Source organism: Canis lupus, chromosome 28 (assembly GCF_048164855.1).
Source record: "Canis lupus baileyi chromosome 28, mCanLup2.hap1, whole genome shotgun sequence".
Lineage (NCBI taxonomy): Eukaryota > Metazoa > Chordata > Mammalia > Carnivora > Canidae > Canis > Canis lupus.
The window spans coordinates 30,008,426-30,022,704 of NC_132865.1; the positions used below are offsets into that span (position 1 = coordinate 30,008,426).

The 14,279-nt window shown below is 40.6% G+C and overlaps 1 protein-coding gene and 1 long non-coding RNA gene across 13 annotated transcripts in view; one reads left to right on the forward strand and one right to left on the reverse strand.

Annotated features, from left to right (window-relative positions):
• ASPH (aspartate beta-hydroxylase) overlaps positions 1–14,279 on the forward strand; it is a 212,702-nt gene that overhangs the window by 94,506 nt on the left and 103,917 nt on the right. For all 12 annotated transcript variants that reach the window (XM_072804506.1, XM_072804507.1, XM_072804511.1 and 9 more), the window contains one exon: positions 4,020–4,061. In XM_072804506.1, coding sequence (XP_072660607.1) covers positions 4,020–4,061 — 42 coding nt within the window. The remainder of the gene's footprint in view (positions 1–4,019; positions 4,062–14,279) is intronic.
• LOC140620358 (uncharacterized) lies at positions 702–9,194 on the reverse strand. Its single transcript, XR_012020162.1, has 4 exons — positions 9,072–9,194; positions 6,401–6,539; positions 2,991–3,174; positions 702–978 (listed from the first exon to the last, which is right to left on the reverse strand). It is a non-coding gene; the product is annotated as an uncharacterized lncRNA (long non-coding RNA).

Consider the following 14,279-nt stretch of genomic DNA (forward strand, 5'->3'; position numbering starts at 1 on the left):
GACCCAATGTGTAGTGAAATCCAGAAGACTGAGTTACTAAGAAAAGCAATAATTTTCTAAAACTGTGATATGGGTAATATAGAGTTGCTAATCAAATTCTAATAAAGCTCTTAATTCTAATATTGTGAATTATAGAACACTACTTTTTATAAAGCCTTATTTTTTTAGGGAAACTTAGGAATGACATAGAACTGATAAATGAAAAAAAAATAAAAATAAAAAAAAAAGAACTGATAAATGAATAAAATTTTGCTGGATTTTTGTATATAATCATCTCTAGAATCTGGAAACTGAGGATTCATTATGCTGTGGTCAACATCAAATACTTTTTAATTCCAAATATCTGAACTAATGAGCCTTGTCTTCACAAATACATGCCAAGCTGGGCAACATCAATGGATTTTCTAAAAATAATGTAACTGTCTTCTGTTCAATGTGATTTGAGTGCAATAAAATGCAGAATTCTTCTCTATATTGTCATTATTTTGAAGTATTATTTTGTTATGTAACAAAATCAGTTCATTTTGTACTTAATGAGTATTTTAGAATATTATAGTATCTTTAATGACAAATCACAAAGATGTACCTTCAACCTTCTCTTAACCTCTTTCTAATAGGTAATGTTTATTTTGTTTAACATGTACTTTTATGGTGCATTGCTGGGGGCCAGATTAAAATGAACTAGTCCCTGCATCCATCTTTTGTAGGTGTTTATTCAGCACCTAGAGTTTTGGTAATTCCCTAGTGTGACAAGCCCCCTCCCCTACACCCTCCCAATCCCCCGTGACCATTGTCCCATGAGGACATGAACTCCATTGTGGTTGAGAAGATGAAAGAGTCTGAGCAGGTGGAAGGGCCGGAAAGGGTACAGCAAGTTCTCTTTCAATCTTCATTCTCTGGGCAGAAAAGGGAGAACTAGACAAGTAGGGAAGAAGCCCCTGGGTTCCTAGACAAGTATTGTTTTCTCCTCCAACATGCCTGGAAGAAACATTAAAAATAAAGACTTTAAACTCACTTACTCAGAATACACAGACCCGCTTCTATGGATTGCATTTCCTCTGCTGAGTGCTTTGTGTGTTAGGGAGTTGAGTTTTCCCAGTAGATGGGGCTTATCCCTGCTTGCAGACAAGGAACTGAGGATCAGAAAGGCCGAAACACCTGCCAGCCGTGGTCCTTCATGGTATTCTGAAGTGAGCACAGGGCAACAGGTGGAAGGTGGAAACAGTTGGTAGGAGGCCAGAGTGCAGGGGGGAGAGCAGGTTGGAGATAAGTAATAGTCCAGGTGACAGTGGGAGAGCCTGAGCTCAGGAAATCCTGGCAGAGACAGAGAAAGAGACAGGAAAACTGGCCGAGTGGGCCATCACTGGGGAAACAGAGCCCTAGGTCTGGGTTTGGGAAGTCACAGATGCCAGTGTGTTGAGGACCTTGTGAGGATACTAGGCCTGGATGGAAGTTAGCTTTGGACGTATGTTGAGATTCAAGAACTGGTCAGGAAGCAGATAGGCACAGTAGCTGGCCCATCATAGAGTTCTGGATATTTGAATTCACAAAAGTGATTTTCTTTAGTGGTTTATAATAATTTTTGAACAACTAAGATCCCATCCTTTTAAGTAAGGTTTTCCTTATTCAGAAAGGGAGAAAAAAAAGGAAGTTAGTACAGTTAGAGATTGTATAACATATTTCTTCTTGGATACGAGTGCTTTAACACTAAGTATGAGTTACAAGTGAACCTGTACACGGGTAATTTTCAGAATTGGGCTGAGCATATAGCTCCCTTTAACTGCCCATTATTGGAACATACAGTGTGTGATTAGAGTATTATTATAAATCAGTCTTACATGTTCTGTGACCTTTGGCAAGATTCCTGAGCCTTAGTTTCTGTATCCATAAAATGAAAACTACCTCCCAGAGTTGATTGAGTTGGATGGGATCATCTGCAGTAAGTATTTAGAACAATCTCTGTCTCCCAGTAAGCATCCAACAAGTCATTTTCTTCTGGAGCATGGCCAGGTCCACATGGGATCTCCCAGGGAAGCATGTGTACAGAGAATAAAGTAGAGCAGAATAACACTTTACTATTTAGCTGTGCAGGGAAGCTGGATCTCTTAGAAAAAGCCTTTACTTAAGCTACATTTAAGCACTGAAAATCAGGGGCTGAAATTCCTGCTCTGCTCATTTCCCCATATCCAAACACTAGTCACAGATGTCAGCACGTTGATGTGAAGTGAGGGACAGAATGGGACATGAGACAGCTTTTGCCCAGAGCTGGGGAAGTTTGGACTGGATCTTCTTAGGTCAGGCTCATTGCCCTATCGAAAATCCTGCTTTGGAGGAGGAAGAAAGATGGTGGCCCTTGTTCCTGGGAGCGTGCCTGGCCAGGGCCCTCCCACACATATTTAAAATGTGACCAATGCAAACCACTCCTTATTTCTCCCTTGGGGGCGGGAGGATTTGTGGAGAGCCTCAAACTCCTCTTTGTGCCTAGCACCCATCTGTTTTCTCTAGTCAAGTTAAAACTTGCATTTTGTGCTTGTGTTCTCAATTTACACGAGCCACATGCCAGGTGACAGATTACTGGAGGATGTGGAGGGTCACAGCCCTCCCGCAGGCACTGCTGATACCACTCGTACGACTCCTCGAGGACCAAGATTGTCAGTGTTTTTCCTCAATCCTGTATCCTTGATGCCTACGAGAGCGCATCCTGTTAAATGATGCACTGCCTACCTTTCTGATAAGGAGGTTAAAGTTAATAAGACCAGAAATCCTAGGACATTCAACAGAGATCTAGAAGGGCTTTTTTGGTTGTGTTTTTAAATATCCCGTGTACCTCCTGCAGCACTGGCAGGAAGTGTGTGGTGGTCAATTTTATGAAGCCCACTCTTTGCAGGAGGCAAAACCTGCAGGTCCCTATCCCCTGTTTCCCTTTTAGAAAAGGTAGAGAAGGGCTCTGTGGGAAGATGATAGGCTTTGGAATGATGTAAACGCCTGACCTTGATACGTTGGGCACTCTGCTTTCTCAGCCTCATCTTCCCCCTTTGCACAGAGGGAGATAGACCTTCCCATGGGGTGACAGGAGGCAGGAGGCAGGTGTGATGTGTTTACACCGATCCTGGCACGCTGCAGCTTCCTGAGTTTGTTTCCGTCCTCTCACCGGGTATCTTGAAAACTCTTGACCTATGAAAATCACTTCCTTGTGTCAGAAGCCTGCTTCAGATTTACTTGTCACTTCCCCAAAATGAAATATTTGATAGGAATATTTCCCTGGAGGAAACCAGGGAGCAAAGAAATTGAATGTTCTGTGATTGTACCCCTGATCTGACCCCACAGCCCCGTCTACTATAGGGGAAGAACGGAGTTTCCCAAACTCTGTCCTATCCTGACTCCAACACATCTGTCTATACATGTGTTCCTAGAAATACTCAAATTTAAAGAAGTACCTACTGGAGCTATAATCAGCTGGTCTACCTTGAAAATTAGCTAGACCCAAACTTAGATTAAACAATAGGCCAGATCTGAGATAATGCAGAAATGAGGTTATAAGCTCATAGGTCATGTACCATAGTTTTCCATGTAGGGTGGATGTTGTTTGGTTCAGGCTCTGGGTGGATTTCACTGCAGTGAGTCACATTCGTGCAAGAGACCCTGTGACTGTGATTTACTTAGCAAGAGGGTGACACAGGTCTGCTGTCTGGCATATCTCGGCTCCTTAGTACCTGGGCTCAGTGCAGGCACCCTTAGTGGGCTACCTGTGTATGTGTGAAGTCCTTAGGGAAATGAGACTGGTGTCACCCCAGTGAGGGCGACATGCTGCATTTCTTTAATTCAGATGAGCCTGATCTTAATATTTTGTAACAAACTTGATGTGTAAAGAAGTCAGGGTTTAGGAAAATGGAATTCCATGCCCAGAAATAGTTCTCTTAAATTATATTTGCTCGCATTCATTTAAACATGGTCCTATATTTTGAGATAATGAGTGACGACTCTCACAATACTTATTTTGTTTTGTTTTTACTTTTCAGAAACAAATAGAAAAACAGATGATCCAGAAATAAAAGAAAAAGGTGAGATCATCAAATAAACTGCCTTTCAAATATACATAGGAAAAAAGTCATCATGCTGTTCATGAATAACATGATGGCTTTATTTTATATTGCCAATTAAAAGAAATTGCCTGTGGGTTTATTAGTTCAATGATTTTATCAACAAACATTTATTAATATTTACATAAACATTAAGAGCCAAGGCTCTAAAGAGGTTGCCTGGCTTCTGATCCTGGTTTTGCCATTCATTATATGTGTGTCTAAGAATTCCTTGCCCTGTGTGGCTTAGTTTCCTATCTGTGATGTGAGAATAACATAGTACCAGGTTCAGGAACCAGAGGACTCCTGTTTCTACAATAGTAATTAAATGAAAATACGTGTAAAGTATTTAAAGCAATGTATAGTGCAGGGAAAGCACTTAGGAAATGTTAAATTTTGTTGTGTATGTTAATATCCATACCAGGAATAGAGATCCAGAGATAACTAGAACATGTTCTCTTTACAAGGACCTCTCAATTGTTGGCAGGACATGTAAACAAGCTTACACATCCATATCGAAAGAATCATAATTGCCTTCCCACAGTTGATTACAGTGGGATTCTAATAAATTAAATAACCCAGAATTTTAATTCAGCTCTTACAGAGGTTCCTCAACTTATTCAGAGTGAGGAACTGAGTTAAAAAAAAATTATATAGGTGATCATGAAATAGTGCTTATGCATTTTTTTCCATATTCCAGTTCTATTTACTCTTTCCAATCATTGACATTTTTATTTTTACATATTTAATTCAAGCTTAGATAATAAGAATCTCTAAATAGTAAGTAAGGCTACTAATTTTATCCTTCACAATTCTTTTTTTTTTTTTTTTTACATCATGTAATTAATTATTTCATCATGATAATGTAGTCTTCAATCCCCATCCCCCCACCTCCCTCCCTTCTGGTAACCATCAGTCTATTCTCTATAGTTAAGTCTGTTTCTTGGCTTCTCTTTCTCTCTCTCTTTTTTTCCTTTGGCTCATTTGTTTCTTACACTTTCCACATGAGTGAGATCATATGGTATTTGTCTTTCTCTGATTTATTTCACTTAGCATCCATTATATTCTCTAGCTCTATCCACGTTGTTGCAGATGGCAAGATTTCATTCTTTTTTATGGCTAAATAATATTGTATATATGCCACATCTTCTTTATCCATTCATCTATTGATGGACACTTGGGCTGCTTCCACAGTTTGGCTATTGTAAAGAATGCCGCTATAATATAAACATAGGGGTGCATGTATCCCTTTGAATTAGTGTTTTTGTATTTTGGGGGTAAATACTGTGTGATTACTGGATCATAGGGTGGTTCTATTTGCTTTTAATATCATTGGAATGATAACATCTTTAACGATTAAACATTACAATTTCAGAAATGCCTTTAATTTTTTGTGATGAAAGCAGTGTGTGCGTTTGAGAAGATATTATAGTACATAACATGTTATAATATCCACAATGTATGTGGTCTTGGTGTATAATTACTTGAGCACACAGAGTTGCTGGCCTCTGGCTGTAATTTTGTAATCCTTAGGCTGGGAAGTAGGCATCTAGTCATCTGTTTTTTCCCTCCTGACTAGTTGCATTTAACTTTTTATGAAAGTAATACAGAGAAAGGGTTTTAAAAGTGTGACTTTTAATGAAAAACAGCAGTCTTGGGATGCCTGGCTGGCTCAGTGGTTGACCATCTGCCTTCAGCTCAGGGCATGATCCCAGGGTCCAGGATGGAGTCCCCCATCGGGCTCCTACATGGAGCCTGCTTCTCTCTTTGCCTATGTCTCTGCCCCTCTCTCTCTGTGTCTCATGAATAAATAAATAAATCTTAAAAAAAAAAAAAAAGAAAAAAAGAAAGCAAAACAATCTTTTGCCCCACTAACTCCCTGTCTATGAGTCCCATTCCTGAGGTTCTTTTAGCTCTTTCTTCTGGTACTTACCTACACATTTCTAAACAACTTGCTAATTGTGCAAGTTTCTCATCAGTGTTAGAAACTGTTGGTTGACTTTCATACATAGATGACTGGGATTCTGTGCAGTCATGATGCACGTTCTCCATGCTCCCCCACCTTCCTGACCTTCTAGCACATCATGACATACTCTGATCGTGATAAGTAGGTAGCCCCCTATCCCTGTTGTCCTTCCCCTCATCTCATCTCATTTCATCATGTAGGCATTTTATCATTTCACATCATCATAATGGTAAGTACAAGACAGTAAGATATTTTGAGAGTGAGAGAAACCACATTGATACAGCTTTCAGTACAGGATGTTGTTATACTTGTTCTATTTTATTATTAACTATAATGATTAGCAATAATCTCTTACTGTGCCTAATTTATAAATCAAACTTGATCACAGGTGTGTACGTAGAGGAAAAAACATAGGGTTCGGTACTGTCTGTGGTTTCTGGCATCCACTGGGAGTCTCGGGATGGGTCTCCTGCAGATCAGCAGGGATGACTGTACTGAGAAGAAAACAAAGCACAGAGGAGGATATCCTCAGCTTTTGCTAGAATTGATCACTTCCTCAATTCTAGAATATTCCTTGTCTTAGTTTGCTACTCACCACATCCTCCTGGGTTTTTTTCCTATTCTCTGCTGTGTTTGCTTTTTCTTGGCTTCTTTGGATGGCTGTTCCTCATCTCCCTGACCATCTAGCACTCAAGTGCCCCACGACTCAACCTCAGAGCATTTCTCTGTCTGCACGCTCTCCCTAGGTGATCTTACCTCACATCCCCACATTAAATACCTGTATGCCAAGGATTACCATGCTCGCCTGCAGCCTGGACTCCAGACTGGGGTGTCCCATTGTCACCCAGTGTCTGCCTGCGAACCTCGTTGGGACATCTAATAATCACTTCAAACTTAAGTGGTGTCACCTGAATTCCTGACCTTCCTCCTCCAAACCTGCTCCTCTTGTGCCTCCCTATATTTCCCTCAGCAAATCCTGTCAGTCTTCTCCCCACAACATATCCAGAATTCCACTGTCCCCTGCCTCCAATGTCTGCCACCACCAGCCAGCTCCCAACTACCACTGTCTCTTGCCAGCATTCTTCCAGTTGCCCCCAGTCTTCCCTCTTCCATCTTTGTCTCTATAATCTTCCTTGATACAGTAGTCACAGTGACCCTTTTAAAACCTAAGCTGTGTCATGTTGCCCGATGCCTCCAGCATCATCATATCTTCCTCAAAATAAAACCTCAAGATGGTTGATAAGCCCTCATAAAATCCATTCTCCCTTCTCCCTCTTCTGGATTCTTCCCCTACATGACGTTCTAGTCTCTGTCTCCTTTGCTCACTCTACTCCTGCTCTGTGGGCTTCCCTGCCAAGCACACACATGGGCCTCAGGGCCTTTGCATTGACTGTTCCCTCCAGGCTGACTCTTCTCCCCCAGAACCCATATGGCCTGCCACCATCTTTGCTCAACTGTGGCCTTCTTCGTGAACCTCCCTAGCCTTCTTATTTAAGGTTAAGACCCCCGTACTTTCCCTACCATGTTTCCTTGCCTTGTTTTCTCCATAACTCTTACCACGTGATAATATTTGATAGTTTAATTCTTAAGTATTTATTGTCTGAACCTCCCACTGGAATCAAATTTCTAGGAAGATACATTTTCATCTGTTTTGCTCACTGCTGCATTTCCTGTGCCTGGCACACAGTAGGCACTTAGTAAATTATTTTTTGAATGAATTTCTATTATGTTTTAATTTCGGAGGATTACCATAAACAGTCATTAAAGGGCTCTATAAAACCAAAGCTGAAAAAGTAAGAACCAGACCCCGGTAGAACTCCTAGGTTGGAAATGTGTGGGAAACCCAAAACCTGAGTCAGTGACACTGGAGTAAGAAGACAGCTGTTGCCATCCCTAAAGAAGTGATTACAGGGGTGCCCAGGTGGCTCAGTTGGTTAAGCGTCTGCCTTCAGCTCAGGTCATGATCCCAGGGTGCTGGGATTGAGTCCCACATTGGACTCCCTGATCAGTGAGGAGTCTGCTTCTCCCCCTGCCTCTCCTCCTCCTGCCTGCCTGTGCCCTCTCTCACTCTCTCAAATAAATAAAATCAAACAAAACAAAACAAGAAGTGATTACATGGTCCCCTCTATGACCTCATGTGTCTGAGCTCAGTGGATATGTGGATCATGATCATCATATCCATGGTGTCTGGGGCACAGAATGGACAGGTGTTCAAAGTATTAAATACACTTGAACTTTCCGTTTCTTCATCCAGAAATAAGGATAATGATTCTTATGCCTCACAGGATATAATTCAAAACAGGAAGATAAAGTAGAACTATCTGTAAATAATAAATGCTGTCTGCTACAACTATTACTATCGAAATATCTGGATTCCAGATTGCTTTTGGTTAGCAATTAAATCGGTTGACATGGTGGGTCAGTTGTACATGTGCCAGTTTTTAAATTTGGTTAAAACAGTGCTTTTAAAAGATCTGTATGTACTGTCATCATCAGTTATAAAAGCAAAGGTATTTTTAGCCTCCAAGTACAACACATATAATTAAAGAATAACGGGTAGGATTTTTTTTTTAGATTGAATAAGTTTAGCTGTACAAAAAATTCACTAAAATGATTCACATCATTTTGGCCTCGGATCAGTAGATGTTTCTTGTCTGGCTCCAAGGCAGAGACCACGGAGGTAGTACTGAGGCTGTTCTTGGACCATGTCAGCCCACATCTCACTCTCTGATCCCAGATGCCAACCCCGAGTGTAAAGGAGAAGGGAAATAAAACACATCCTCTTTGTCATTTGTTCTGATTTTCCTGTCTGGTGCTGGTTAGGGAAATAAACACTTTTAAGGAAAATCCTGGTTTCTTAACAGCCCCCTATTTTTACCCTCCTCCTGTGTCTTAAGCAGTTGAGTCAGATTCAGACCTTCCCTACAAATCACCACATTCCCATTACAATGAAATACAGTTACAAATAATTTTTTTTTAAAACTCAAGTTTCAGTAGCTTAAACAAGATAGCAGTTTATTACTTGCCCAGGTAAATATCCTAGGACGAGTTTAATGGCTCATTGGGGACCCAGGTCTTCTCTTGCCATTCTGCCATCGTTACTCTATAACCTCATGTTCCAAAAGGGCCGTTTATGTGGCAACCATTATTACCACATCCAGATAACAGGAAGGAAGTGGAGAGAAGGAGTAAACACCTTAGAACTACATTTAACTAATAGAACATTGGTAAACAAATTCAGGGTGTTCTGGTTCTACAGAAGAAGGAAACATCAAATATTGAGAGGAAGCAAGCAATTAGCAGTGTTGAGCATGCAGTATTTTACTCTTGTTAGCCAAGATATACCCTACCAACATAGTGTAGGGAAAGGATTACTGTTCTATGCTAAAAGGTTCAGTAAATCATCAATGTTTGAAAAAACTACTCATTTTGCATCTTTCACAAAAGCATACACTAATTTATTTGTCCACTTAAATATTTGCATGCTTACTGCATGCCAGCGATACTGTCGTTGTAGACAAGTGGATGCAAGTGAGAATAACACAGACAAAATCCTTCATTCATGGAGCTCACATCCCAGTAGGGAGTCCAGCAGCACCTACAAAAATCTGAAATAGAGACAGTATAGGAAACCAAGCAGGAGAGTGTGCTGGAGGGAGATGGGAGATAAGTAAAGGGAGAAGGTCCCTGAAGAGTTTCGGGATACTATCATAGCAGCCGTGTGAATGATGAGCTAGGAGCACACTGAGCAGAGGAAGAGCTTGTGCAAAGGTCCTGAGGCAGGACAGCCAAGCCTGAGAAACCAGAGCACCCTGACCAAGCTGAGAGTATATGCCATGCAGTCAGAAAGAATTCAGAGTCCAGGCCTTGGTAGGGAGTCTGACATTTTCCTCCATGTAGTGGGATGTCATACCCAGTCCATGTGAGTGCCTGAAAATCAGTCTTTCTCATTCGCACATTGACTTATTTGCTTCTGGGAGGTCCACTGCGGTGCTGCTTTTTTAAAAAAAAATTTAACTTATTTATTGGGGGGAGAGAGAGAGAGAGAGCATAGCGGGGGGGGAGAGGCTATTGGGGGGAGAGGGAGAGGGAGAAGCAGACTCATTGCTGAGCTGGGAGCCCAATGTGGGGCTCCATCCTGGGACTCTGGGATCTTGACCTGAGCTGAAGGCAGATGCTTAACTGACTGAGCCACCCAGATGTCCCCACCCCAAAGCTTCTGGCAAAGGTAGAGACAGGGAGAGGGTGGATTGTGGGCATTGGTTCTCACAGATAGTGAACACATGCAAGCCCTACCCCAACTGCTGCTCACAGTGGTGCTGTTCCCTCTTTAGAGGCTCCATTTCATCCTTAGGGAGCTGGGCCTCCTTCCACGCTGCCCTCCATACTCTGTAGAGCTTTGTCCTCCAGGCTTCTGATACTAACAGGACTTTTCCAGTGTGGGGGGTGCTGGGCTCTCTTGGCTGGTTCTTCAGGGAATCCGTGGAGAGAATCATGAACAGCTTTGCTTGCTTGGTTCACCCCACTCCATTGTGGGAACCTGGCAGTTTCTAGCAGGACTAACCAAAATATGTTCACAACTGAAGTACTTTATTGAGTGTGAAATGCTGGGATAGTCTTAGACTTAAAAGATATAATGCTCAGTGTTACCCCAGATTCATTGAAAATCCATTGAAATTCATTGTCTCTCTTGGGAATTCCATCCTCTTTTTTACTCAGATGCCTATGGTGCTGTTAACTGTAGACAAGAGAGAAAGGGAAATATTCCATTCTTAGAACATGGAGTGAAAATATGGAATGTATTTTAATAGTTACGCTTTAGTTTTGTAGTAATAGAAATGGAGTTTTTTTTTAATGTCCATTACAAATTCGTCTCAGGATAAATTATTAGGTTGCCTGATTTTCTGCTTGTGTTATCACTCCTGAAGCATATTGACGAGGAACTGCTGCTGAGAGTGGAAGATTTTGCTTTTACTTAGAATTAATAATTCTATGTCTGTACCGTTTAGAGAATCAGATTTAGTTTATTTTGTTGGAGTCATGGGTTGAAATTGGGCTTATTCCAAAATGGCCCTATTTGGAGGTGCCAGATTCTCAAATTGAATCAGACCATTTATATCTGTTTTAGATAAGGTTGCTATATCAGTTTTTCCCCACTGGATGTCAGCTTTTCCCACATATTCTATATTCCACAACCACAAAAGCTGTGAAAGAAAAGGAATGCAGCGCAAAAATGGCTTACTAAATGTCAAACTCAAACAATTATTTTTATTTATCCATTCATTGCATACATACTGGGTAGCTACTATGTGTCAGGCCCTATTTTAGGCACTGGGGCTAACAGTAAAAACAAAGTCCGAATGCTCACGGTACTTGTAATTTAATGTACGTGTATAGAAGGAGAAGGTTAGATATGTGATTTTTAAAAATTGAAATATAATGGTGATAAGTATGGAAGGAATATAAAATAGGAAAAGACTACAGAGAATGATAGTGGGCTGGGATATTGCTCTGTGTAAAGCCTCTGGAACAATGATATTTGAAGATGCAGGAAATGAGCTGTGCAGGCATCCTGGGGAAGGGAATCTGGGGGTGCAATAGCAAGCACATCCTTCCATAGTCCCTGAGGAAGTTCGCTTAGCACGTGTGAGGATCAATGAGGAGGCCAGTGTGGCAGGTGGGGAAAGGGGAGGGATAGGAGTGGTGAGATCAAAGGGCTTGCAGGGTCCAAATCACACAGGGCTAGGAAGCCCATCAACCATAAGAATTTTGTATATTATCTCAAGTAGATGGGAAGCCACTGAGAGACTTTGAGCAGGTTACTATGATGTGCCTCACATCTCAAAAGGCTCATTCTGGCTCTGGGGATGCAAGATTGGAAGCAGGGAGACCACTTAGGAGACTCCAAGAGATAATAATGGCTGGGATTAGGATATGGGGTAGCAGAGGTGAGTGGTGGTTAGATTCTCCATGTATTTGTATGTAAAGTCACTAGAATTTGCTAATGGATAGAATATGAGGTATGAGAGAGAAAAGAGTCATAAATGCCTCGGAGTTCCTCAAAAAGATGTGCTTTAGGGCGGCCCCGGTGGTGCAGCGGCTTAGCGCCGCCTGCAGCCTGAGGTGGTCCTGGAGACCCGGGATCAAGTCCCATGTCGAGCTCCCTGCATGGAGCCTGCTTCTCCCTCTGCCTGTGTCTCTGCCTCTCTTTCTCTCTGTGTCTCTCATGAGTGAGTAAATAAATAAATAAATAAATAAATAAATAAATAAATAAAATCTTTATAAAAAATGTGCTTTAACAATTCATTAAACATAAAAGTATGCCACATATGGCTGATTTAACATATATCAAGTGTCAGTTATTAGTTGAGGATCTGTGAGTCTTTAAAGGAATTTGAGAAGCAATAGAATACCCATGCCTGCAAAAAGGAAATGTGTTTTTGGTGTGTATGTGTATGTGTTACAATTGCATTTGAATCAAGGGCTTTTGCTGAAATTTTTCTTTGATTTAAACTAATGCTTAATATCCCATTGTATAATTCATTACAATTAAGGATATGCTTAAACAGTATATTATGTGACTGTCTTTTAGGCATTTAAAGATGCCCTGGTTACTATTTGTATTCTTTTAAAAAGTAATAATCAGTGCCCTAACAAAAACACCAGAGGGCACTAGAAAACAAGTCACATTTATACTAACAGAAATCACATTTGTAATGCAACTTAAAAGGCTGAGAAGATTGTAATATAGCCAGTAAATCAGCTTGATGCAATTAGCACCTTGTATAGATACCTTTGAGTTTTCTGTGATCACAAGGAAAACAGAGATAGAACCAACATGAGCAATAATCAAGCCTCATTAAGAAGTTGTCTTGTTGTTAAAAAAATGTATATGTCGATGAAGTTTTTCCTGGGATTCTTACAGCTGAATGTAACACATTTGAGCAAAGTTGTTCACCATTGTCCTGAGGTTAAAAACTAAACTTATTAGTAGAACATCTAAAGCTTCTCAGATCTAGCTCCGACTTCTGGTTTTCCTCTGTTTGTAGTGCTCTGCTCTTTCTTGCCTCCCCTCTTCACATACACCTGGCAAATTCCTGCTCCTTAGGAATGAGCTTAGAGGTTACCTCTGCTAGGCAGCCTTCCCTGATTACACCCCTATCTGTTACTCCAGTCCAGAAGATGTCTTTTTCCTCTGTCCTCCCAAAACATGCCTGGCCTGTACATTTTTAGCATGAATTTTTAGTTTTTCCCTTAATTTTTAGACAGAAGGCATCTAAAAGGTAGGAATCATGACATCCTTCCCCATCTTGTATTAGTCAAAGTTCTCCAGACAAACAGAATCAACATAATAGGGTGTGTGTGTATAGACAGAGAGACACAGATTTATTTTAAGGAATGGACTTGCATGATTGTAGAGGTTAGCCAGTCCAAAATATGCAGGGTAGGCAGGCAAGCTGGAGACCCAAGGAAGAGTCTGATTGGATGGGGCCCATTTACATTATGGTGGATAATCTGCTTTAGTCCAAGACTACTGATTTAAGTGTTAATCTCATCTAAAAAATATCTTCACAGCAACATGCAGACATATTTAACCAAATATCTGGGTACCGTGGCTTAGCTAAGTTGACACATTAAATTAAACTATCACATCCCTCCAATAAGCACCTAACCATAGTATAATAGGAGTTGAATAAATAATTACCATATGAGAAATGTGATTTAATCCCTTTCCTTTTAATTTACCTCTTCATCTGATGGTGATATTATGAGATGCAAATAGCCCAAATGACAGGCAGAAAGAGTTTATAGACAGAAGTGTCAATGTGTGATTGAACCTTAACCATCTAGAATGTACTGTATTTCATGTTATTTTCACATAGATTCTCATCTAATTCTTATCAAAAAATCTTGTGAGTTAAGTATTTTTTTGCTATATGTAGCCAGGTTTCTTCAAATTTTTTCTTTTCCTTTCCACTATTTGTGATACTCCAATTACATGTTGGGGACTGCATGATAATGTCCTCTAGGTCTCTGAAATTTTGTTCTTTTTTGTTAGCATTTTTTCCCTTGGATTGCATGATTTCTATTGCTCTACAAGTTCAGTGAATTTTTCTTTTGCTATTTCAAATCTGCTGTTGAGCCCATGTGGTAAAATTTTCATTCTAGCTACTCTTCTTTTCAAGTCTAGATTTCCAACTGCTTCTTTTTGATAGTTTCCATTTCACTGTTGA